At 40.5% G+C, this 27,859-nt stretch overlaps 1 protein-coding gene across 7 annotated transcripts in view; it reads right to left on the bottom strand.

Moving 5' to 3' along the window:
- The window catches only part of BBOX1 (gamma-butyrobetaine hydroxylase 1), a 98,760-nt gene that overhangs the window by 46,861 nt on the left and 24,040 nt on the right, over window positions 1-27,859 (bottom strand). The window contains exons 1-4 of one of the 7 annotated variants that reach the window (XM_028156710.2): window positions 13,290-13,307; window positions 12,871-13,145; window positions 3,182-3,435; window positions 1,918-2,032 (exon numbers count right to left, since the gene is read on the bottom strand). In XM_028156710.2, coding sequence (XP_028012511.2) covers window positions 1,918-2,032; window positions 3,182-3,400 — 334 coding nt within the window. In that variant the 5' untranslated portion in view covers window positions 3,401-3,435; window positions 12,871-13,145; window positions 13,290-13,307. Of the gene's footprint in view, window positions 1-1,917; window positions 2,033-3,181; window positions 3,439-4,346; window positions 4,512-12,870; window positions 13,146-13,289; window positions 13,630-21,313; window positions 21,357-27,859 lie in introns of those variants that run through there. The other 6 variants (XM_054724575.1, XM_028156711.2, XM_028156713.2 and 3 more) reach the window with 6 other exon arrangements.

Raw genomic sequence — 27,859 nt, 5'->3', positions numbered from 1 at the left:
ATTTCCATTTTGCTACTGCCTGATAGCATTGAGAAATGTAAGCTATAAACTGTGCTCGTCAAGCAATATTAATGGGAGGGGGGTGGCCATATCCTTTTACAATGCTTAAAAGCTTAAGCTGTAATAATAAGAAGTTGGCTTTTATTCCCTGAAATAATTAAAAGAAGAGCCTGAAGGAAATGAAAGTAAAATCCAACAGGATTACAAAATCAGGGCAGGGTTAAAGAAAAATAGTTTGAGTGCCAGAAGAAATTTAAAATAAATAAAAAAATAATAATACATTTGTGATTCTGCTATTTGACCCAATTGCTACTCGGTTATGTAACTGGAGAGTCCGTGAAGTAACTAGCAATGCACTCACCGGGGAAGGCAGGGAAAACATATTTCCCCGGGTACCCATATGGATTCCGCCAGCTGGCTGGGCTTGAGAAAGAGGAAAATGATTCCTGGTGGTTTAGACAGAACGCACTGGAACAAAATCATGTCAGTTGTCAGAATGGTGAGGCTAAGGGACTAGAGGGACCTAATTCTTTTATTTTTTAAAATTTGTATGGATTTCAGAGAGGAAGGGTGAGGGAGAGAGAGATAGAAACATCAGTGATGAGAGAGAATCATTGATCGGCTGCCTCCTGCACCTTCCCCCCTTACTGGGGATTGAGCCTACAACCGAGGTATGTGCCCAGGACAGGACCCTTCAGTCTGCAGACTGACACTAGATCCACCAAGAAAAGCTGGCTGGCTAGGGACCTAGTTCTTGACAAGACTGGCCTGTACTTGAAGTGAAAGGAACAGTCATACCTTGTTGATAACCACAGGACAAGGTCAAGCTGTGTGGTTGAAGTCAATTAATTAGTAACATTTCCATACCCAGTAAACTGTTGTAAGTCTAGCATTTAAAAGCATGGAGAGTTACTGCACACATCTGAGATGTTCAGAATTGAAAGGTGTAAGGTACTATCTCTATCTTGGGATATGACCCAAAATTCCCAGAGAGGTGTTACAAAATTCAAGGGCCCTGGTCAGTTGCTCAAAGAGGCAGGGGTCCAATATTTCCGGTTAACAGTGGAAAAGATAGTTCAGGAAAACTTTCCTTATTAGTGTGTTTGTAGAAGTTGAGGTTCTAGAAAATACATAAGAATCATCATGTTTCTAGAATTTGCCTTTGTCCCACATAATCTTTGATACAAATCTTCAAAATACACAGAGAGTGAATTATTAACACTTCCCACTTCTCTCTAGTGCCTCTTCTTGAGCTGTAATTATTGTGTATCTCCTAAAAGTCACACTTTAAAAATACCTATATTAGTATTTATTTTATTTTGTCTCTCTGCTCAAGAATGAAGTCTTTTTTTTTTCTTCCATAGCATTCATTAATGCAGATTTCCTGAACGTTTATGTGGTCACAGGTTCCCTTGAGACCCATATAAATTCTCCCCAAGCAAATGTGCTGTGCAGACCTATACAAACATACACAAACACACACACACAGACACTCATATAAACACATCATGGGGTTCATGGATCACACAATTTTATCTGTGGATACCAGGTTAGGAATTCCTGCTTTGTTGATTTGGTGTTATTCTGGGCTTGGGTCAAATTATTAAGAAGAGCAACTCTGGTTTGTTCTGCCAGTATGCAGCGGACACTTTCGGAATATCTGCTGTGCCAGATTTCACAGTATATGACAAGGATACAAGTTTGCTGTATTTCTTTCCTTCCTGTCTCTTGAGAATGTCTTAGAATGGATCTATATTTCTTTCATCACTATCCAAATGACCTGTGTTGGTAAGTCATTAGACATTCCACATAAATTACCATAACATTTTAACAAAAGCACTAGGGTTTGAATTTGATTCTGAACAAATTTCTTCCCATACGAGTTTTAAACGACATTGAAGACCATGACAAGGTTACCTGGAAAAAACAATTCTCTTTGGAGTTTTTCTCTGGCCTGCTGTGAAAAGCATCTCTTCTTCAGCCAGTCAGCTTCAAATTCACTGTAATGTTCGCTTGGCCATGTGATAAGAACCTTATAACACAGAAAGCAAATATCACCTATATGTATATTATGCTTCTATATACTCAGTTCTCCACTATTACCCTGTTTTTGAATGTCATTTAAGATAATCAGGGAATCAGTTTCCCCCCCTTTTTGCCTATGTATGCACAGGCATAGAATCAGCTTTTGAAAAAATAAGATCCCTGAAAGCCACTGGGATCTACCTGAGTTCTGAGGCCCCTTAAATGTCACACAAGCAATAAAACCTAGCTAGACTTGACATTCTTGTTCTATATTCTCTAAACCTGTGATTTCCAAACTTTCTGCCATGACCTGATGTTAGAGTATCAGAAATAGTAATGATGTGACCAGGCAGATAATAATAATAGCACAAAATAACACCACGTTGAGTGCCTGCTGTATAATGAGCACAACAAACATAACTCATTAGTCCTCATGCAACTCTAGGGAGAAGGCATTACTATCACTGACATTATTTCAGAGGGGGGGGGGAAATGTAAGAGTAAATACTATTACTATGGTCACACAGCTAGCATGCAGGGAACCCTGGGAGTAAAGTGCTCGAGTGGAGATGAAGACAAGAGTGGAAGGTGACCTGGCTGGTCACATTTGCTTCTCTGGTAACTATCCTAGTATTTGGAAGAGAGAAGCATAGGGTGGTGGCCACATCTAGTTTGTGGTTTTGAGAGCTATGCTTTTGGGAATTCTAGAACAAGCCTTGTACATCTATTCACTAATTTTGAGTGCTTACTATAATGCTAGGCACTATGCTAAACATTTTATCCATATTATCTCATTGAACCCTCACATTATCTCTCCGAACAAAGTCTGTTAGTATCCCTGTTTCACAGATGAGTTAACTGAGGCCCAGAAGCATTCTTTTTATTTTAGAAATAGTTTGTTTGTGTCTTCAACGCTGTCAGTCACTAAAGGAATAATGAGCAACACTAGATTTTATGAACAATAGTCGTAGTAATAAAAATAGTAGTAATAATAATAGACTCTTTCAGTTACTGAGCAGGCTTACTTTGCACCCAGCACTACCCAAACCCGATGACATGTATGATCCAATAATAATTCATTATTTACATTATTGGAGATCAACCCCTTTATTTATCTTGGGAAGGAAGGGAGAAATGGTAATTTAGAGATAATTACCCTTTTTCTGTCAAAAGACAAGTCTTTAATACCAATGTTCACATCAAGAGATTCCACGAGAAATTTCCGTGCTTTTGCAGAATCCAGGTAGCAGTTGGGGCACTGGCAGTTGTCCCTCAGCCACACAGCAGGGTAGAAGGACTCCGTACCATCCTGCCAGAGAATCTGCATCAGATGAGCCCCATCCAGCACTTCTGCCTTCTGGATGGCGCAGTGCATGTTTCTGGTCCTCGCAGGTAAATCTCGTCAGCTACCTGCTATGGCAAATCAGTGTTACAAGGCATCGCAGGCAGATGGGGTCTGAACTTGACCTCTAAGAGTGTAAACAATTCAAGTAGACCCTGGCTTTGGCTATTTGCTCATCTGCCAGAGTTTGAGGTTTGACTTAGCAGCGCTGGGACCTTTGTCCTGGTGAGAGTATTTCATATGTGGTAAATAGAAACACATTGACTAGAAGTCAATAAGATAAACAAGCTGAGTCAGGATCCAAAGAATTCCTTGTTTTTCTCACAGTCATTTTAAAGAATAAATTCAGAACCAATGATGTGCACTTTTAAGTTCTGTTTGTATAAAAGCTCTGGAATTTTTGTAAGAGAGAAAAATGCTCCATAGACTGAAAGCACAACAATCATACTTGTACTATTTTAATGGATGCCTAATTGTACATGCCATTAAAAAAAAGAATAGTTTATTGATTTTTAGAGAGAGAGGAATGGAGAGAAATATCATTGTGAGAGCACAACATCTATCGACTGTCTCCTATATGCCCCCTACCAGGGATGGAGTCCACAACCTGGGCATGTGCCCTTGACTGGGAATTAAACTGGCAACCCTTTGGTGCCCGGGAGCATACCCAACCAACTGAGCCACATGGGCCAGAGCTGCACATGCCTTTTGAAAAAAATGTTTCTGTGACACAAAATTACTAAGCTTGTTCTAATAAGGAGAATATTAATGCAATTTTAAATTTTACTTGAAGAGGTACTGTAATCCAATACATTGTACTATGTCTATTCTATCATTAATTTTCTTTAACTTATATATTGCATTTTCTCAATGTGATATAGAAGTTCCTGGGCTCTGCAAAGAATGTGTTTGGTTTGTTTGCTGAAGATTTTCTGTTTGAATAGAGTGCACTTTGAGATTTTGGTTAGTTTACTCTAACCTTTTCATGAGTACTTTCATGGTTTTCCGTGGGAATGCATCACTTCTTTTTATTAAGAAATCCACCAAATTTGAGAAGATGCAGTATTGGCAGGAAAGGGAGTCAAGTGAGAGAGAGGCACCATGTGCTGTGGACTGAGCACCTCAATGTTGATTCTGATTCCAATCATGGCTATAAATTTGACCTTCAGAAATCATATCAATGTTTAAATCTCACTTTCTTCATATGTCATTCTCCAGGAATCTAAACTTAGGTGGAAGAAATAGAATTTATACTAAAGAAGTAGAACTTCTTAATTTCTTTCATATTATAATTAGGTCATCATTAATAGAAGGGGACATGTGACAATGGAAACAAAGCTTCATTGTCTTGGGATGAAGGGGAGGCAGACACACACACAGTGACTGCTTAACAAGTATCTTCTTTGTACCAGGCACAGCAATTGTCCATGGAGGGTTCAGTGATAAGCAAGACAGAATAGCTCTCCATCTTTCTTAAACTCATAGATAGAAAAAGTTGATACATCATTAAAAGAACTTAAAAAATACTTCCCACAACATTAAAACAAAACAGCTTTTAGGTCATTGTTTTACATATACTTCATTAGCTTGGATAATGTAGTCAGGTTATAAAGGAGGGCCAAGACAAAAAAAAAAATAAAATAAAATAAAGGGCCTCTTTTTTTCATTTAGCTAAATCCCTCTAAAGTTATCTAATGATGAAAAGGAAAATAAAATTCACTGGGATTCTTGCTTATTCCCATTTGGGAACTCCCATCTATTTTCTCTTAATAATTTATATAGCTACAGGAGAGCGCTGTTACCTAAAAAATCATCAAAAATCTAATTTAGTTCAAACCTGGGTATTTATCTCAGATTGAAAAAGAGGCCCTCGGGAAGTCCCAATGTCAGTTTCTCTGCGGAAGGAGTAGGGAATTTAGTTTTCTTGATAGAAGGGGCAGCTGGCAGGTTTTCTCATAAGAATGGTTTCCAAGGACAGTGATGGTTCCAGTAAATCCGGCATAGTGTAACCAGTCCATTAAATCACACATGATACACATGGACAAAATGAAAAAGTGTAATAAATTTTATCTAAGTCAGGAGTTGGCAATAATTTTTGTAAAAGGGCAGATAGTACATATTTCAGGGCTTGTAGGCTACATATAGTCCCTATTGCGTATTCTTGTTTTATTTTTTCAAACATTATAAGAATATAAAAGCTATCCTTACCACATGGGCTGTAGAAAAATAGGCTGTAGGCCATATCTGGTGGAGGGTTGTCTGTCTTTGGTCAAGTTACCTAAGTCATGCTTTCACTACAGTGGAATAGAATCACGCTTAACTACAGAAAACGGCCCTCTTTTTCCTCCTCATATATCAGGTTAAACCTATTCAAATATATACTAACTAGAGGCCCAGTGCATGATTGAATCATGCATGTGTAGGGTCCCCTACATGCTTTCGCTTTTCACAGTGGAGCTGGCTGCCTGTCCGTGGTGCACCAGGCCTTTCAGAGGCCTCCGGCTCAGCGGAGGCTTCTGAAAGGCCTGGTGCCGGAGCAGACAGGCACCCAGCTCCCCCACTTTTGATGGTCCGCGGCTGCTGAGGGGGGCTACCCTGCTGTTGAGAGGCGCAGGGGGCGGGACTCCCACCCCCTGTGCCTCTCAACGGCCGCTGAGGGGGGCTGCCACGGACACCTGGCTACCCTGCCTTTGGGAGGCACAGCTGGGTGTCCGCGGCAGGCCCCCTCAGCGGCCGCCCCCTCAGCGGCCGCAGATCTGGCCGTTGAGAGGCACAGGGGGAGTCCCGCCCCCTGCGCCTCTCAACAGCAGGGTAGCCCCCCTCAGTGGCAGTGGATCCGTGCCTCTCAATGGCCGGATAGGCCACCCCGAGTCCCGCTCCCCAGCCTCCCGCCTCCCAATCGTGGGCGTAGCGGAGTGATGGTAATTTACATGTTACTCTATTATTAGATAGGATTATCTTTGTGCCTGTTGCACTAGAGGGTACAAAGATCATCACGAAGTTCTAGACCTCGGGGAAAAGAAAGATAATTATGAAAGTCAATAAAAAATAAGTCTGGGCGCAAATGGCATTTATACTAGTAGTTGTCTGAGAGGCTCCAGGACACCTCCTTAGAGAAAATGGCAATTTGAGTAAGCCGAAAAGGCTTTGTGATCAATGTTGCTGAATGCATGTTGATTCCATCTTATTTTTTTCCTCCCTCATTCTTTTTTTTTTGTTTTTAATCCTCACCTGAGGATATTTTTCTATTGATTTTTTTTTAGAGAGAGTGGAAGAGAGAGGGAAAGACAGAAAGAAATATCGATGTGAGAGAAACACATCCATTGGTTGCCTCCTGCACGAACCCTAACCAGGGCTGGGGCCAGAGAGGAGCCTGCAATCGAGATACATGCCCTTGACCGGAATCGAACCTTGGACCCTTCAGTCCACAGGCCGACGCTCTATCCACTGAACCAAACCAGCGGGGGCTTTTCCTCTCTTATTCTTTAGCATAAGCATGTGACTAGTAATTTGCTATAGTTCACAACTTCTCTTTGTAGCCAAGGTTAGTGTGTGATATGATACTGGCCAATGAAATATATCTGAAAGTGGCTGAATTTAGGACAATTTTAAAATAAGCAGACTTAGCTGCCACATGATGTTTTTTCCCTTCTTCCTGCCTGGAATATTGATGTGGTGTTGGCAATGGAGCAGTCATTTTGCAAACATGAGGCAAGAAGCAGAAGATTAAAATCTAAAAGTAGCCTGGGCTCCCCATGGTTCTCTGAAATCATATGCCCTGTACTGGACAGTCATGTCTGGACTTGTTTTTACACAAGAAAAAAATAAACTCCTTATGGATGTAAACCACCGTCTGCCAGCTTTTCTGGATACAGATAGGTTGGATCACAAGCAGAAACATTTGTGAAAGGTCATTCCAAGGAGAGGGGGCAGAATGAGCCAAGGAACTAAGATTTTCTGAGTTTGAACAACAGAAAATATTTAGTTTTAGGGGGAGCCAAAGGCTATGAGAGACAATACAGGTTAAAAGAAATTAAAAGGTATGTTGTTACCAGGTCAAGAAGCACTAGGCACACAGGAGTTTGGCCTTTATTCTGTTATAAATGGAACATTTAAAATATTTCTTCCAGGCTGGAGATTGACAAGGGAGATAATACTGAGTATAGAGTATTGGAGGCAGGTCAAAACACTGGAATTAGAGAAATTGTTTGGAGTTTTAGTAGTGATGAGGTTAAGAATAAATGAGAATGCTGGGAGTGGATGTGTAGAGGAAAAGCTGGGAGGAGAGGTGTGAGCCACGTTGCAAAGTTACATTTGAAAGTGTTCCTCAGTGTTTGTCCTCATTAATTTCTCTTTGGCCCTTCTATTAAAAACCATTTTATGAAAGAGAATGACTTTGTTTTCTGATTATATAAGAAAACAATTCTTTGGTGAGCTTGCTTAAAAAGAGCAATTACAATAATCTACTAATGATGATCAAGAAATGCAATGCAGAAGGCAATTGTTCACATGGACAGCCATGTGAAAACACGGATGTGTTACCAGGCATATGGTTATACCAAGATTTCTTCTTGTACGAGAATATGCTTTTTCAGTGAGTGGAAAGCAGACAAAGGGGAGATTCTGGTTTCCCAGCAAATAAATATCCACAGGCATGATGGAGAGCCCAGAGGCCAAATAGCAGAAAGAAAGATTATTTACATATCTCCTATTTTGTTTATCTGAGTATTCTTTTTGGTACTTAACCTATTTATAAACTGATGGATTAATCACTTGCTAAGATTACTTGCCAAGAGCCAAAGGCAAAAACGTATCTTGAAATATCAACACTTGAGGAAAAACCTTTGTAGCTTTCAAGCACATCTTCTTTACCCTGAGACCATATTTAATTTTTAACGTACACTGTACAAAATAACCAAGGAAGGTGTAAAGTACAGCGTAGGGAATACAGTCAATAATATTGTAATAACTATGTATGGTGCCAGGTGGGTATTTAAAATATTGGGGGGACTACTCTGCAAAGCATCTGATTGTCTAACCACTGTGCAACACACTTGAAATAAATACAAAATAATATTGAATGTAAACTGTAATTGAAAAATAAAATCTTAAAAAAAATACATTTACATATTGGTCCTAGCCTGTTAGTTCAGTTATTGTAGGCTATAATCATGCCCCCTTCATCCTCTCTCTTCTCTAAATCCACTCAGTTTTTCAGGCGATTTTTCATAAGATGTGATATCTAGATTCTGCACCTTTCCAGTCTATAAGTGTTTTTCAAAACTGGTTTACAAGATACCATAGATGAAATATTTCTAGTACAGAAAAAATATGAAAACTGGTACTTTCTATGTAGGAAGAGTAAAGAATATCTAGAAGTTTATTTTATTTTTTTACCTTGTGAGTTTTAAAGAATAGTGGTAACTGCGTATGGGCAAGTCGTTTGGTTCTAAAATAAGAATATTTGTTTTAATTATATTGATATTAAGGTTACAATAATAGCAACAGTAGAAGCTTACTTTATTGAATGCCTTTTCATCCCACTCACTGTTCTAAGTGTTTCATGTATATTAACTCATGGGATCTTCATTACAACCCAATAAGAAATCTACTGCAATTACCCAAATAAGCAGCAAAGAAAGAGGTTAAGGTGTATTAGCATATAAGTAATAACAAAAGCCATCTTCAGCTCTTCAAAGGAGTAAGACTATTAAGAAAAATCTTACTCATTTATTTTTATCATCCAAGTTCCATGTGTGCTGATCTATATTCTAAATTCAACTAATTTTCAGTACTGTGGTCATTAATAGGTTTGAAAATGTTTTGGTTGAAAAGGATTTTTATAAAACTTAAAATCAGATACATTGATTCTTAATGGATACATTATTTGAAGGGTGCATTTTTCACCATAATAAACGTTGTTCCTGGACTTAAAGATGGCACTGTGCCCATGTCCCAGTTATTGTTGAAGTGATCACACCTACAGACATCTGCACCAACAAACACTAATTATAACCCAAACTTCTACTTCAAGCTTTCTGTCTCTATATTTCCTCCTGTTTTGTTTTTTTTCTCCTCTTCCTACCTAGCATGTTTGAACTGGAGAGGAAAAAGCACTTTTTCCAGATATTAGGGGAACCTGAGACTCTCCCCCCAACCCACTTGACCAGTACATATTCTTAGGAGGGTATTTCAAGAGAGGTTGCACCATCTGTACTTGGCTGATGGGAGGTTGCCTGAGGCACATGAGAGTGTGGAAGAACTGGAAAGACATGGGTGTTGCTGAAGTTAATTGTTTGAGTGTCTATGAAGGAGTTGGCGGGTCATTTCTACTCTTGACAATCCCTTTCTCAGCTGTAGGACAGATGTGCATCGCAATCCAAACCAAAGCACGGAGGAACGAATGGGAAACAGTTTCCCTCTTTAATGTTCCTTGGCTTATGTAAAGGTCTGTTGGGGCAAATGTGAAGAACATTAAAAAAGAAAAAAGTCAAGGATCATCAGTATTTGAAAGCAAATTATGGAAATTTATAAGCTGTATATGAGTGTAATTTTTTAAAATCTATTTTTCAATTTCGTCCACTTGACTTGTTAAAAGCGAGCCCATTTGAAGCATCATGGACATTTAGATATTTGATAAACTATTGTGTTTCTCTGGAGGAAAGAAATAGAAAAAAGTAGATAACTCATATATATATATATATATATATATATATATATATATATATATTTCTACTTACTTCACAGTTATAATTTAATTTATGAAGTATCACATTAGTTTTAGGGGGAGGAAGTAGTTTTTCCTGGCCTAAGAATCAGAGCTTGGATTGGTGGAGATTCCTATCTGATGTGATAGAGTTCTTTTAATTTCATCCTATTACTTGGTGTGTGTATGTGTGTGTGTGTGTGTGTGTGTGTGTGTGTGTGTGTGTGTATTTCTTCCCCACTCCCTTACCCTATTTTTCCCCTTCAGAGTTATGGAAGTTTGTTTGAAACTTCTGTTTGGCACAACCAAGTTTGTTTTAGAGATTATCTTGCTGCAGCTATGGGTGTGGTTTCTGTCTTTTTATCTTTTTAAAAATTTGATGAATTCACATTTTGTCAGCTGGTTTCTCCAGCGCTTTTTGGAAAGTCAAGAAAGTGGCTCTGAAAATTATTTTATGCATTGAAATTAGAAATGAAATAAAAAATAAACTTAGAACTAGAACTCTTGAACCAGAGAGAAACAACCTGGGATATCACTGGGTTCGGGTGCAAAGAAAAGGGAAGCTCAGAGATGTTGGGTGTGACTTGTCCGAGCCCACACTGCTGGTTAGTGGAAGAGGGTGTCCCAAAACAGGTTGGCCAGCCCATTGTGCACAAATAAAGTGAATATTTTCTAATTCTAATAAAAGAGAGTGCAAAAATTTCTCGAATGCAAATTATAACTAATTTGAATCATAGGTTTCAGGCGGGATTCTCAGGAAGTTGATGCAGAAACTTCATAGTAACTATACATAAAATTAAAATTGAAGGAGACTAATAATATACACTTGAGAAGGCTGATTCATCTACTAGATTACTCATCACCCAAAATGAAAAGTAATTATTTCTTGACTGTTTTTTAATTGGAAGACAAGAATAGAGGGAACTCATGTTACAAAATATCAGTTAAAATTCATCTTCTCTTCCTTAGGTAAGCCATCAGACCTGCTATCATACTAGCAGGATCCTGTGTATTTGACCTCCTGCTCCTAGGTGGTAGGATCAGAAAATGATCAAAATGCAAGAAACATGCATATTGTAGGGGTGTGTATGTATAAGGTGTATATATAAAACCATTTATTCAGCACTTACTATGTTCTGGCCACTCTGATAGTGCTTTCTATGTGTTAACCTTATTTAATCTTCCTGACAATCCTATGGGATCAGTACCATCACTTCCATTTTATAGATAATCTCTTTTAAAAACATGTTTTTATTGATTTCAAAGAGGAAAGGAGAGGGAGAGAGAGATAAAACATCAATGATGAGAAGGAATCATTGATGGGCTATCCCCTGCACATCCCACACTGGGGATTGAGCCTGCAATCTGGGCATATGCCCTGATCAGGAATCGAATAGTGACCTCCTAGTTCATAGGTCGACCCTCAACCATTGAGCCATGCCAGTGGGCTATAGACCAATCTTGAGCTTGGATAGGTGAAGTAGCTGACTTGAAAGCAGAGGAAATAGGAATTTTTGACCACTGCCTAGTACTACATCATGGAGAACCTATGGCTGAATAATTTTCCAGGCAATAAATTCAATTCACCAAAAATGTACTGTTAAAATAGTAGCTAAAATCTCAAGACTATTGGTTGTTAGTTGACCTCACCATGCTACATTTCATCCTTGGAGGGAGAAGACCGAAAGTTGTTTCCTAGACATTACACCATAAAGGCTTAAAAATATTGCTCTTCCTTTATATTTCAACTTTTAATCATAAAACTCAATTAACTTCCACTTGGTAAGGTTGAGGTTGACCGGATTTTATTAGCAGTGTCTGAACTTTAATATAATTTGAATATATACACGCTCTAATAATTATACTTGCTACATAAGGCCCTTCAACTTATATATTATTTTATTTTTTAAACTTGATTTAATAAGTGGTTGAGTTACTTAATTTATGAATATATGTTCAGCTGAATAAGAAATTCTATAAAGCCATTCAAAGAACCAGTTCATTATCCTCACCAGGTTCACTATTCTGCTTGCTATTTTGTTTAAAGTCTCAAATTGTATGCACCCACTTGTTCCTAAATTATAAAAGGGAAAACTTTAGCTTCCCTCTGATGGAATTGCCACATTCAGATTGGAACTCCAGTGATCAAGGTGTCCCTTTACCAATGTAATGCAGAGTATTGATGCTAGACTTAAGAAGATTTCTAAAGCTCTGAACCAGAACATATATTCATTATGAGAAAATTTATATTTCAATAAAATTGATGCAAAATATCTGTCATAGCTCTTCTTGAGCTATATTTAGGGAGCAAAACAGTTGAAAGGGTGCACAATATCCTTCCTAAAGACACTTGGTACATCTAGCTTTTGGGGCTTAACAAAGGGCCAAGGTTTAATATGCAGTCACCTTCCTTTGGGTTGGGTTGTGAATTATTCAATGAGGAACATTCCCAACCAGAACACTCCTCCCCCACCCCCTACCACCCAGTCTGCTTTATAGACAATCTTCTCTCTGTCCCCTCTGTATGCTTTCTGGATCAACTTAGGGATTGCAAAGTAACTTGACTGCTAGACTAAGCCAAACTTAATTAGGAAAGAGAAGCTGCCAAGAAGTAATCAGATCCACTGCATTCCAAAATCAAGTCTATTCCAAATGCCTGTTGGACCATCCCCATTGCACCCCACGTGGCCATGAGATCCATGCGCCTGGGTTTCCAATCGGATGTTCCCCCCACCCGCAACGCATAGACCTGAATCCACAGACTCTTCAAAGATAGGCAAGTTCAGCTCCATCATACCTGTTCTCAGATGTGCTTTAGATGCCAAACCACGCAAAATAGATCAACGAAAGAAAATGTCTCCTAAATGTTCTTTGAGGAGGGAGCCTGCTGGTGCCCGTCACCTCCAGGATTGATCTGCCCCCCAGTTTCCAATGTCTGATGTAGGGCTAGTACTTGGGAACCTTTCTCTCTGCTCCTGGCAGCTCCACCGCAGCCCTGCCCCCAGACACAGCTAAGGCTTGCAAATGAGGAGCGATGTCACAATCTGAAGGTGTAGCAACTCCTGAGAGGAGCTTGGAAATTTTAAAGAAGAAAAGAAAAAAAAAAAAAGAGCTTTTATGGCCTAAAGTGAAAGCAGTTAGAAAGAAAAAAAAAATACTTTCACTACTACAAGTGCCTGAAACCACAAAGCCCCAGGATTCAGTGAAAAGCATTACCTTAGTTCAGAACCTTTTTTGACAGAAGGAGGCGCAGGTCTCACCTGTCTTGTCTCCTGTCGCACCAGCACCAGCACCAGCAGCAGCAGCAAGTGAAGGAGCTGTCACTCCTGTCCCACCTGTTCAAGAGACAGCTCTCTTATTGCAAAACTCGCTCGGAGAAAAGGCATTGAGATGCACATTTATAGGGAGGAGCTACCAGCTCTCACCTGAGCAAGAGGTGAGGTGGTATCTACCCAGCCACCATAGAATATTCCATATGACCCCCTTTAGAGGGAGCTTGATCAGTTGTCCTGGGCTGGTACAAGGCGGGAACGGGTCTCCCTGAGCCCTATGCCCTGCTTTCTCTGCTGCTTTGGCTGGAATGAACAGTAGCTGCCAGAGAGGACTTTTCTGAAGGCACCTGGTTGCCCAGTGACTTGATTCACAACACACAGCCCTTAGGGCAACAAAAGGGAAAGGCCAGGATGGGCGGAGAGCCAGGGACCCAGAGCCTCATGCTGGGCATTCAGATGGGAAGTGCCCAGTGCAGGGGGAGGGCTGGTGGACAAGGCTAAAGTCCTAGTTTCTAACAGGGTCCAGATTCCATTAAAAGGAAGTCTGCAGGTGGCAACAAATACCCAGGAAAGAGGGGACAGAGCTGTTGGCCTTCCTCTCACCACCACCAGAAGCAGCATCAGCCTGCTACTTGTTGCTTCTTGCCTGAAGGGCATTCACAGCTGGGAGACTCAGGAACGAAAGAGCTGGACATAGAGAAAGCCCAACTCTCCATGGCCTCCTTCATGGTTGGCTGTCCAGGACAACTCCCCTTCCAGGGCTGCAGCATCCCCTCTTCCCCTCCCTTGATGATGCCCTGACAACTCCTTTCACAGCAATATTTAAATTGTGTCCCTTCATGGGGTCCCCTCCTCCATCTTCTCCTTCCTTCCTCCAAGTCCCGGTCAAGTTACTGACACCCAGTGCCCAGTGACAATAACAGCAGGTTTTGTTTCCCATGCAGGGCAGGACAGTGTGTGGATTTGGGATGCTTTTGTAAACACCCCCAGCCATTGAAACCCACGGTAACTGAGTTTACAGGCATGCCAGTAGCAATCAGTTAATTATATTTTAAAATTTCTGAGGATACAATAAAAATACACTCAACTATTTTTATTTCACACCTGGTGATTAGTAACAATTATTGGAATACATTTGGTAAATTCTGTTTAAGCTTTAAAAATGTTGCTGAAAAAAAGGTGTTGCATGTACATGGTTTCTAAAAGACGAGTGAAAAAAAAAACAGCAAACAACAAACAAACCTGCCAATAGTTAAAGTTTAAAAACCTGTACATATTGCCCTAGCTGGTTTTGCTCAGTGGATAGAGCGTGGGCCTGCGGACTGAAGCGTCCTGGGTTCGATTCCGGCCAAGGGCATATACCTCAGTTGTAGGCTCAATCCCCAGCGCTGGTCAGGCGTGTGCCAGAGGCAACCAATTAAATGTGTCCCTTTCACTTCGAGGTTTCTTTCTCTCTTTGTCTCTCTCCGCCTTCCCTTCCACTCGCTCTAAAAATCAATGGAAAAATATCCTTGAGTGAAAATTAACAGCAACAAAACTCCCCACATTGAAAACAAACAACAAAACAAACACTCCTAACCTTGAGTGTGAGAAGTACCTTTAAGTTTGAAAAAAAAGGAGCATTTCCCTGAAGGTTCTCTCTCCCCTGTGCTAACCCTTCAGTCTCCAGCTTGCTTTCACATATGGCTTCTCAGTCTAATATCCTGGAAGTCACAAACACTATTAACTCTGAAATCCAGATGGAGAAAATGAGACCATAGAGGTTCATGAACTACAAAAGGTGACAAAGGTGCATTGATACCAGAGCAAGAAATGTTCAAACTTTGCCCAGGTGTTCTTTTTGTCTTCTTCTTTTTTTTTTTTTAGATTTAAGAAAAGTTTGTTCTTAAAATTAATTCCATGTGAAGGTCAGCTAATTGAACTTCACTGTAGCCAATGCATTAGACATTAGAAACACGTTGACACTCAGTGTTCATTTTAAACAGAAATATACCAATGCCCTCATTATCAGGGAGCACAGATGAATGAAAGCTGCCAAGATGGATTGCTTAAAAGACTTCTTCAGTAATGTCTGAATAGCAGGGTTTTATGACATGGAGCAGGATCTCACTCAGAGATTTTATTATTATTACTAGAGGCCCGGTGCACGAAATTCGTGCACGGAGGGGGGTTGTCCCTCAGCCCAGCCTGTACCCTCTCCAATATGGGAGCCCTCAAGGGCAGTCGGACATCCCTCTCACAATCCAGGACTGCTGGCTCCCAACTGCTTGCCTGCCTGCCTTCCTGATTGCCCCTAACCGCTTCTGCCTGCCAGCCTGATCACTCCCTAACCACTCCGCTGCCAGCCTGTTTGCCCCCAACTTCCCTCCTCTGCTGGCCTGGTCACCCCTAACTGCCCTCTCCTGCAGGGTTGATCACCTCCAACTGCCCTCCCTTGCAGGCCTGGTCCTTCTCAACTGCCCTCCCTTACAGGCCGGGTGCCTCCCAACTGCCCTCTCCTGCTGGTCATCTTGTGGTGGCCATCTTGTGTCCACATGGGGGCAGGATCTTTGACCACATGGGGGCAGCTATATTATGTGTTGCAGTGATGATCAATCTGTATATTACTCTTTTATTAGATAGGATAGAGGCCTGGTACAGGGGTGGGGGCCAGCTGGTTTGCCCTGAAGGGTGTCCCGGATCAGGTGGGGGTTCCCTTGGGGCGTGGGGTGGCCTGAGAGAGGGGCCTGTGGTGGTCTGCAGGCCGGCCACGCCCCCTGGCAACCCAAGCAGAGGCCCTGGTATCTGGAATTTATTTTCCTTCTACAATTGAAACTTTGTAGCCTGGAGCAGAGCCAAGCCTGGGGCTCTCTCCGAGGCCAGCAGCCATTTGTGTTGGGGTTATAATTGAAACTTTGTTGCCTTAAGCGGGTGGGCCCGGCCAGGGTGTGCGGAAAGCTTTGCTTCCCCTGTTGCCGGCGGCAACCCTGGCCTGCTCTCTCAAGCTCCATTCTGCTGCCATTTGTTTGAATTTGTTTACCTTCTATAATTGAAACTTTGTAGCTTGAGTGGAGGCTTAGGCCTGACAAGGGCAGGCAGAAAGCTTGGCTTCCTCTGTTACCTAGGAAACCTTGCTCTGTGTGGCTGTAGCCATCTTGGTTTGGGTTAATTTGCATGCTCGCTCTGATTGGATGGTGGGCGTGGCTTGTGGGTGTGTCGGAGCTATGGTCAATTTGCATATTTGTCTATTATTAGGTAGGATTATTTAATTACTAGAGGCCTGGTGCACAAAATTTGTGCATGGGGCGCGGGGGGGGGGAATGTCCCTCAACCCGGCCTGCACCCTCTTGCAATCTGGGACCCCTTGGGGGATGTTCGACTGCCGGTTTAGGCCTGATCCCATAGGACTGCTGGCTCCTAACCACTCACCTGCCTGCCTGAGCACCCCTAACCACTTCGCCTGCCTGCCTCATTGCCCCTAACCACTTGCCTGCCTGCCTGCCTGATTGCCCCTAACCACTCTGCCTGCCTTATCACCTCTAACCCCTCTGCTTGCCTGCCTGATCAGCCCTAACCACTTGCCTGCTTGCCTGCTTGCCCTAACCACTTGCCTGTCTGCCTGATCACCCCTAACCGCCTCTGCCTCGGCCCCTGCCACGGGGGCTTTATCTGGAATGACATCTGAAAGATTGTTTGGCTGTTCAGTCTAATTAGCATATTATGCTTTTATTATTATAGCTATGACATACAATATTATATTAGTTTCATGTATACAACATAGTGATCAAATATTTATATACCTCACAAAGTGATCACTATGATAATTCTAGTAACCATCAGTCACCACACATAGTTATTATGATTTTATTGACTATGTTTTCTATGATGTACATTACTGATTTTATGACTGGCAGTTTGTACCTCTTAATCCCTTTCACCTATTTTGCTTATCCCTCCTGACCCCCTTGCCATTAGCAACCATTAATTTGTTGTCTGTATCTATGAGTTTATTTCTGTTTTGTTTTATTTCATTTTTTAGATTCCACATGTAACTGAAATCATACAGTATTTGTCCTTCTTTGTCTGACTTATTTTACTGAGCAGGGTATTCTCTAGGTTTGTCCATCACTCAGAGATTTGATGGCGAGTGGTGTTTCTTGAGGATGAAGCCATTGGAGTCTGGTGACTCCAGTGGCAGCAGACTTGTATTATTTTTAGCATATGCTGGTGCTCAGGGAGCTGTCCTGGGAATAACAAGTTATTATAGAGGGCAGGACTAATTAGCTTCAGTGAAATCTAGTACCTATAGAAAGATCCCGCAGCTCACACCATTTCCTATTTTGAAGAAGGAAAAACGGGATTTGCCAAGGATATTTCTCAAACAAACAGTTGATAGCAGCATTTTTTAAATTAAATTTTGGTAATTGTCTAAAGGTTTTAAAAATTTCATATCATGTAAGCACAAAAATGTGTTTTTATGATACTAAAGACAATTATATATATATATTTTAATAAACAGAAGAAAACCAAAATGGCCTATAATCCCACAGCCCTCATATTATTAAGAAAATTATAGAAAGATATTAAATGACATGTACTTCTCTTTTCTCCTTCTTTCAAATTCCTTTTCCCAAAGCTAATTACTGTTAATAATTTTTTGGCCTGTACTGAAGTATTTACTATGCATATATAATGCAGTGGTATGCTGGTAGACACTGAACAATCTGCTCTGTGTGCCCATGTGTTTTTAATTCCCAGGTAATAATGAAAGTGCTTTTATTACCCAGGATGACAGGACCCATGAGCAAGGAGAGAGCCCAGTCCAGAATTTGCAAAAGGATTTGGCTAGATATGCATTGAGTAGGAAGCTGTCTTGAGTCTTTCTAATAACAAAAACTATTATGATAAATAAATATTAGTACTCATTTTGCTAACTCAAATCAATAGCTAAGTTCTAAAGTTTTAGTCATTCAGTCTCTAAGAACTTAGTAATTTTTGAGTAAATAATAAGCTGTCAATAAATGGTAATTCTTCATGTTATTTTTCTTGGGCTGAAAAGAAGGGTGGTAATAAGCCAATTTAATCTTGAAAATAATTTATCTTAGGTATTTAAATATTTAATATTTAAACTGTTATACCTTCTTGTAGTAGAACATTCCCTCCATGAAAGCTTCGGGCCTTCCGTATTTATTCCCATTCTTACAACAGGAAATGGAGGCTACCTGTGTTTTAGGAGGCTCTATTCTGGCCCTCTTCCATTTGTACCACTCTCCATAGTGATATATATATATATATGGTACCAAGGGACCCACCCAGAGCCTGTGCCATCCCCCAACTCTAGTTAATGCTCTGCCAGCCAGACCCTGACATTTCTGACTTTTAAAGACTTGTGTCTACTTCCAGGGCCTGTGAGTTTTCCCTTCCCTTCCTCCAGGTTGCTCTGCCCTGCTGGTCTGTACATGCTCATCCCAGGATGTGGTCCGGGACAGCTCTCTATGTGTGTGCTGTATAGATAGATGTTGCTGAGATGCATGGTCTGGAGTGCCCACACGATCTCCCTCCCACTGCAGGATGAAACTTGAAATGCGATGGGAAGTAGAGATAGTTGTTACCATGGGCTGCAGGATGGGGGCTAGAGTCTAGGGACTGGTTCTCCCTTCCCTACCAAATTTTAATGTGGAACAACAAGGAATATGGCAATTCTAAATTCAAGCTTGAGTTTCTAGGCTATGAAGGTGTATTTTGTAAGGTTAGGTTATATAGCACATTTTATTCAACAGGTTGTTGCAAGCAGTGGTGTGTTTCTGGTAGCTGTTTAACAAGAGGCTCTCTGAAAAAACAATGACTTGATTGCAGTGTTTGCTATTGTGATGGTGTAAATGATCCTGCCATGGCCAATTTCAAGCTACCAATGCAATGTCATTGAATGTGAATTTAGGAAAGGCGCATATAGTTGGCTCTCCTGAGCCGATAACAGTTGGACCTGGCACACCCCTGTTTATAATTTTACATACAGTCCTGCGCCACTTAACAACTGGGGTATGTTCTGAGAAATTATTGTTAGGCGGTTGTGGGAGCATCATAGAGTGCACTTACACAAACCTAGATGATACAGCCTACTGCACACCTAGGCTACATGGTGTAGCATATTGCTCTTATGCTACAAGACTATAAGGCATGTAATTGTACAAAACAACATGGAATTAAATAAAGCACAAGAGAAAATGATGCAATCAAGAGACAGCAAACAGAAGATGTATGAGGCTACTGCCGACATAACTGGCATAGTTTTACAGCAAGCTTTTTTAATAAGTAGAAATAGTACATTCTAAAAAAAATAAAGATATAGTATAGTAAATACATAAACTAGTACCACAGTCATTTATTATCATTATCAAGTATGTACTGTACACAATTGTATGTGCTATACTTTTATATGACTGGAAGTGCAGTAAGTTTGTTTGCACTAGCATCACCATTGTATTATGAGTAATACATTGCATTATGACATTAGGACAGCTATGATGTCACTACGTGCAATAGGAATTTTTCATTTCCATTATTATTTTATGGGACCACTGTGGTATATGCAGTCCATCATTGACTGAAACATTGTTATGTAGTGTGTGACTGACTATATTGAGGCATGGTATGGGAGCCTCAATTTGTATTCTCATCCTTGGACCCCCAAATGTTAATATTTCATTCTAGTGCATGGAAAAGTGCTGACATGTAGTGGATCCTTAATAAATGCCTCTTGAATAAAAGGCCCTATTAGTTATATGGCTTTAGGTAAGCCATTCATCTGTAAATTAATCTGCACTTTACAGAGTTATTGACCAAATGATACAGTTCATGTGAAAGTATCTAGCACAGTTCTTGGCACCTCATATATAATCAATAAATGTTGAAACAATAATTTCCATTCAATCAATCTTATCTTTTTTATTATCATAATTGGGAAAATTCAAGTTTTTTAGTTTAAACTAATCTTAGGTGTTCATAATTTTCTGCATTTGTCTCTAGGTTAAGACACATGCCCATAGCTTTTAGGGTTTTTCTTGTAGAACCTTTTGTGATAGACATCTCATTTTCATACAGTTCCCAAGGGAACAGTGTTCACATAATGTTACTCATTTCAGAAAGTTTGGTAAAATTCCATTTGGCTGCAAGTCTGAGCCTAGGGGAGGAAAGGCAATGTCTTATGCTCTAATTTTGTTCTCAGTTGTATTTTATATTCTGAGATAGTAGAGAGAAAAATAGTTTTGAATTAATACTTGAAATTTTATCATTCCATATGTTACCCTGAGTGAGGAATGTATTAAGTTTTTAAGATGAACCCATAAGAAATAGGAAATACAAATGATTCAACAGTGGCACCCTTCCTCTCATTTGCTTGGCTAACCTAGTAAAGCTTGATGAGTGATAATTTCTACTTGGTATAGTTGTCACTCATGAACAAAATCCATTGGTTGGTGTTGGTACACTTAGTATAAACATTATTTTTCTTCAGTAATTCCTAAGAGAAGTTATTTTGCTTCTCATGGGAATGTTTTCTTCCTCCCAAAGTACTTCAGTGTTGCTACATGAGCTCGATGAGCCATTGTTTTCCCTCCTCAATATTGCTCCAGCAGTTAGATAGACATTTCTTTTTTCTCTTTTCAGGGCCACAAATCGCTTTTAGTTTCTCCAACGAATTCCTACAAAGCAGTTGTTTGACTGAGCTCTGTTTTTTATAAACTCAAAAACCTTAGGAAATAAATCTCTGGTAAACATAGTAGAGACTTTGGGAATCTTCCTTTATATTATTAAAAAAAACAGTTCTTTCTCCAAAAGATCTCCTTAAAGGAGTATCCCCTATCAGATTACTCAAGTGTTGAAAACTCATCTGAACAGGCTGCTGAATGAAAACACAGATTCATCAAAATGGCCTTGAAGTTAAAGGCAGAGCTCAGGAAAATCATCAGCAAATATAGATATACAACTTACAATTTGGAAGAAACTTAGATATCTTCTGATCCCACAATCTTATTCTATAGATAGTGAATCTGGAATACTTCCAATCTAAAGGAAAACCAAATATCATCAAGGGACACTCAGATTTTCATGTCTATATTAGTGAGAATGGGCTGGGTTATGGTATATAAATAGATAACTGTAAAAGCTCAGCAGCTTAAGACAACTAAGGGGTATTTCTCACACGCATGGCATGCCAATCACGTGTAGACAGTGGGATCTGCTCCATGAGGTTGGGGATCAAGACTGATAAAGTCTCTACTACTTGGAACACCACCTGATGCTGTGAAGAGGGAAAGTAAGCCCAGTGGTCACTTGTCCCTTCAAGGAAGTAGGGAACTATAGTCCAACCATGTTATTGAAAGGGGGAAATTGGAATATTATTTTAACAGTCCCAATATCTGGAAATCCTTATGACTTCTATTGTCATTGACAATTTTCAAATGTATGAACTCATAGACACAAAGAGTAAATATGAAATATACTAAGGCATAATAAGATCTTAAAATAATATGTTTTGAGAATGCGATTCTAGAAAATGTATTCTAGAAAATTATTACAGTATTGAGTGGGTGAAAAGTTTCTTCCATCTCTCACCTGGCTGCATTAGTAAGACCCAAGCACTTGTAGGATAAATGATATTAACATATCTAAGGAAAGGATCAGTAGGAAGGTGAGGAAACATTGAAAAACAACGGTTACAATAGGAAATCTGATGTCACCCCTCCAGCACCATCCAAGGATTTGGCAAAACAGATGGATGCATTAATGACTGATAGCATGTATTATTCAGTAACAGCAGAGACCCAAAGATAGTTCTTGCTCACAGAGACATTTTTATGTCAAAATTTGGCCTCCACAGATTTTATTTTTTTCTTAGAGGGAGACAATGGACTGCTCAGGCTAATATGAATATTTGACATTTGAAAGCTGTATTCTTATTCTAATCCAACAAATTGGTCTTTGAATTATATGCTGAAGTTTGGACATTGGAAGGCAGTCTCATTAAGTGTGATCAACTCTGGAGACTGACATTTTCGGGGTCTGCATGGCCAATACTTGATTGTGATAAATTCATCTAAGAAATGCTACTGGATAAGGCCTACTACTCATCAGTCAGGTAACCTTCTGGCAACATCTGAACTCCTGTTTCAACCATCTAACCCTCCAAAAGACAGTTCTTGCCTTCTCACATTGATAATAATATCTTCAAAGAGTGATGTGAAGGGTGCTAGTTTAGTTAACTTCCCTCCTTAATATGGTCTATTTTCTGCCCAAAGAAAGTACAATAGTGGTAGGTGTCCCATTGATTGCAAGCATCTCTTCAGTAAGATTTAATCTTTTCCTGAGCTCTTTTTAAATGCAAATGTCCTTTGAGAGAAGCACTACTTTGTCACTACTATTTACTGAGCATTTCTTATGGAGCAGATGCTTTAATCAGTGTTTTATGCTTTATTTTGTTTACTCTTCACAAAACCCAGTGAGGTAGCTAGGATTATTTCCTACTTTACCAACAAGGAAACTAAAGCCCAGCGGTTTGGTAATGCCCCAGAGTTTACTAAGCTAGTAATTAGTAAGGCTGGGATTAAAATGCAGTTCTGACTTCAAAACCCAAACTCCTATCGCTGTGTAGCAATGAAGAGACCAAACATGACTGCAATATTCATTTATTCAACAAGCATGTTTAAGAGCCTACTATGAACTCTTCAGACAACAAGCAAATAAATGAATGAGATAATTTCAATGAATGATAAGTCCTATAAAAAATAGTAAGCAGTGTAATAAGATGGAGAGAAATTTGAGCGAAAAGATAGTAGTCATGCTGGTTTGGGGAAAGTTTAAAACAACAACAACAATTTTATGGAGAAAATGCTCAGGCTGAGCCCTGAATGATGAGACAGAAAACCTCCCAGGCAGAGAGAGCAGCAGGCAAATGCTTGAGTGAAGGGTCAGCCTGGTGCCCTTGAGGCCCAGACAGGTCACTGCAGTTGCACCTAGTGATAAGGGGGAGGAGGGGAGGAGCTGACGTGAGACAGATGGGCAGGCACCAAATCATTTAAAGCAGAACATGAAAAGAGCAACATCTGCTCTTGGATAAAAGGTACAAGAAGAAAAGTTTAAGAGTCTCAGAACACAAGCATTTTTCTTTATATTTCTTTCTAGGGTAAGCCATACTCCCAGTCATTCTTAACTTTAATCCTCTACCCCCAAACCTGGTGATGTGTACTACAGATTTGGTTTTAGATATGCAAACTATTGCATTCCTTCAAGCACCTTTTGAACACAAGACATGGGATTTTTCTATAGCATTGACTTCAGTTAGGTCAAGCACTCATTATTACAAAACTAGGGGCCCAGTGCACTAATTCATGCACCTTGAAAGGAACTGTGGGCTGTGAGGCTAAGGTGGGCACAGGGGAGGGACTTGGCCTATCCTTTGTGCCCCTGCCAGGCCCCTCCCACCGTGGACCCTGGTCCGCTGTCTGCTTGCAGCCGCTGCTCCCACGTGCTGACAGCGCTGGCCCCTCTCACACCCACTCATGGCACAGAGCAATTGGAACTGGCACCAGCAGCTGGTACAGGTGGGGTCAGCCCTGTCAGTGGGTGCAAGCAGCGGCTGCTGCCCCAATCGCCCCTCAGGAGCAGGGGGAGGCAAAGAAGCTCTCAAGGGTGATTGGGGCCGGCAGTCACCACTTGCACGCACTGACAGCGCCGAGCGATCAGGATTGGTGCCAGGTACCAGCAGTGGGTGCAAGCGGCGGCTCCAGCTCTGGCTGTGGGTGCAAGCAGGGCCAGCACTGGCAGTGGGTGCTCGCAGTGGCTGCCGGCCCCTCAGGAGCAGGGGGAGATGGAGAAGCCCTGAGGAATGATCAGGGCCAGCAGCCGCTGCTCGTACTCACTGATGGTGCTGAGCAATCAGGGCCGGTGCTGGGCGCTGGCAGCGGGTGCGAGCGTTAGCTCCATCAGTGGCAGTGGGTGTGAGCAGGGCCAGCACAGGCAGCAGGTGTGAGCATCCAGCAGGACTGCGGCACACAGGAGCAAAGAATTTTCAGTAACCACCAGAGGCTTGCTCCGATGACAGCAACTGGCACCCCACCTTGGTCTGGCGCCCCCACTCACCTGCCCCACCATCCTGCTGCGGCCGATGCCTGCCATGTTTCACACTCTGCCACCTGCTGCTGACACCTGCCATGTTCCGCGTGTGCCCCCTGGTGGATAGCGCACGTCATAGCGATCGGTTGTTCGGTTGTTCCGCTGTTTGGTCTATTTGCATATTAGGGTTTTATAGATATAGATTAGCGTTTAGAATTTTACATTTGGAAGGATGTGTAACAAGGGATGGTGGCTGAAATGAACTCCAACGGCTAGAAGTGGGACTAAATGAATGTTACCTGTGGATTTGAGGACATACACTGATAAACTGATGCTTTCCTAAGATTATCCAATAGTTCCCAAATAAAAACTGTAACATTTGTCAGAATCCCATAGGTCCACCTTGAAATTAACAGGTTTCCTCCGAGTCTCATGGCAAAAATTCAAGTGATCTGGAAGATGGAATATGTCTTTTATTCTTTGGCTAAATTCTAGGAGACCCCAGGGAGCTTTCCTTGCTATTTTCTCTTTTTTTTTCTTCTATTTTATAAAAGCTGAGATATAAGTGACATATAACATTATATTAGTTTCAGGGGTACAACATAATGATTTGATATTTGTATATATTGTGAAGCAACCACCAAAGTAAGTCTAGTTAACATCCATCACCACACAATTGTTACAAATTTCCTTTTTAAGACTTACTCTCTTAGCAACTTTCAGATGTCCTTGCTGTTTTCTTGTGATTGTACCTCCTGTGTGAATCTTTGCCACAAGTCGGCTCTGAAGTTATTTCAGCAAAGTAACACATACTTCTGTTTGCTGACTTATTAACAAACGAAGTACTCTCCAGGCTGTTGGGACACCTCTACCAAGGACTTAAACAGATGCCTGGGCAAATAGATTTAGGATTTGTTAATATGCTGTGAAAGATGAATTTAGAATGTGTCTGGAAGAAAATATATGCTACACTGGAACCTCTTTCACAAACATGGTCCAATGTGTGCAATTCGTGGGCAAACCTGACTTTGGGAATGTGTATTAATGGCTTTTGCTCACTTGAAACTAGATCCAAAGTCTCACATTCTTTTCTTTTTTAGGTGCATTTATGATGCTTTTTATTTGTTCTCAGTTTTATATGGTTCTATAGCATTCTTTGTTTTTCTTTCACGACCATTTTTCCAATTAGCTCACAAGGCTCTGAAGGCATTTTTGGCAGAAAGGTCAGTCGCTCCTCCCCCACTGCCTGTTTGGAGCAGTGGGTGAGGAGAGTTCACACACCCTTTATACAAAGCATTTGGAAAACAATGATTTGTGAGTTCACTATTTGTCTAGCCAAATCTGGATTCCTGAAAATACTCTATTTTTTTTTTCTACTTAGGGAACTATGTCATCTTGAATATCAAAAGCCACTATTGAAGGCTTCATCCAGACACGTGTGCTTAATTTGCCAATGCAGGAGTGAATTTTAAAATGCTTTTAGATAGATAAGTTGAAGATATAAAAACAACTCAATGGAAAAGTTGTTTTACTCCTCTAATAAATTACTTGAAAGGGTTAGGCAGGCCCATTAATGGCTTTAAACAAAAATTAATAAACATAGAGCTCTAAAGCTGAAAGTCTCCTAAAAGCAATACAAACGGGAATCTGGAACTCATTTGCGTTATAGTACATTAGCATGACTCGGTTACTTTCATAAGCCCAGTCACATGTATGTATGGCATGAGATTTTCTTTGTATTTCATCCCTTTTAATTGATAACAGGATTATCATTACTGGCTGCCTTATCAATAAATGATGTTTAAAATATTTATAACTTATAATATTTGATATATTATTAAGTTAAATAACATTAGTGATAAATGCCAGGCACATAAGAATTATGACATATCATGTAAATATACTAATTTATTTCTCAGTGAGATTATAAGAAATCATTAAGTGGAAATTATGGCTACAGAATTCTGGGTAATGAATTTTTTTGTTTTATATTTAGAGAAACAATTTTATCTGTATCAGTTTCTTTTATTATAAAATCTTACATGATCATGAAATTTTAAATAATAGAGAACTATGTAAACTTCAGAATTAAAGTTCTCTCTTTACTCATCTGTTCCCAAATTAAGTTGTCAGGGAGAATTATCGTAAAGATATTTGGAGAAATATCTTTCAAGATTTTTAATGTTTATATAGACTTACATAAAGGTATGTCTACAAACACACACACATACATACACACATTTACATATATATGACACACGTTTAAGTTCATATGTATATACTAGGGGCCTGGTACACGAAGATTTGTGAACGGGGAGTGGTTCCCTCAGCCCGACCTGCACCCTCTCCAATCTGGGAGCCCTCAGGGGAGCCTTCTCTAATACGGGAGTTTCTGTCTGTCTTTGCAATCATATGAGTGAATTGTTTGAGACCCCAACCCAGTTTGGTTTGTTGCTCACAGAATAGTAGAGGCTTTTTTTTTTTTTTCTTTGCTTCATTGGTGGAGATTTCCTGGAAGTTTTAGGATATCTTCCCTTTAATTTTTCCTAGACACTCTGATTTTACTTATGTCTCTCACCTTTGCTTTCCCTCCATCTCCCACTACAACAGTAACTTGCTCCAGGCTCACTTTTCTTAGAGTCCAGGAGATCCGTCTGCCACCAGAACTATGATTCCCAGCATTCCTGGTGCTCCCTGGGCTCTGGGCTTCTGCTTCCAGTCCTGGGGCTGCCACCAGAACTACTATTCCCAGAATTCCTGGTGCTCCCCTTGCTCTTGGTTTTCCCTTTCTTCTCTGTCTCTGTCCCATGGCCTCCCATTCTGCCAAGTCCTCCAAACCACTAGCTCTCCCTCTCCACTCTCTACCCTGCGGCTTGGGGAGCCAAGTTCCCCAAGCCACTCCACTCTCTGCTGGCTCTCCCGCTCTGCTCTCTACCAGGCATCTGTGTATGCAAATTAACCTGCCATCTTTGTCGGGTTAATTTGCATACTCACTCCTGATTGGCTGTTGGGTGTCGTGGAGGTATGGTCAATTTACATGTTTCTCTTTTATTATATAGGATAAGAAATGAGATTATATTACTAGTTGCTTTTTCACTTATATTGTGAAAACCTTTCTATGTGTGCATATGTAGTAATACCTTACTATTTTCAACTGCTGATATTGAAACAATGAGATTCCATATTTTACTGGTTTGTTAAAACTGGAAAAGATTAAGGCCTGTTTTTAGACAGGCATGGAAGAAAGGTTCCTCTTATATCCAGTAGGTGGGGATGTAAATAGTGATGATGGTTACAACATCTTTCCTAGGAATTTAGGCAGTATATGACAGAGTTTTAATAAACACGGACCAGAAATGCTACTTCTAATTTTACAGCTTATAGAAATACTTTCTCAAATGCATAATGACTTGTGCAAAGAGATGT

This window comes from Eptesicus fuscus, chromosome 13, assembly GCF_027574615.1.
Source record: "Eptesicus fuscus isolate TK198812 chromosome 13, DD_ASM_mEF_20220401, whole genome shotgun sequence".
Classification (NCBI taxonomy): domain Eukaryota; kingdom Metazoa; phylum Chordata; class Mammalia; order Chiroptera; family Vespertilionidae; genus Eptesicus; species Eptesicus fuscus.
This window is presented reverse-complemented; position numbering and strand designations above follow the sequence as displayed.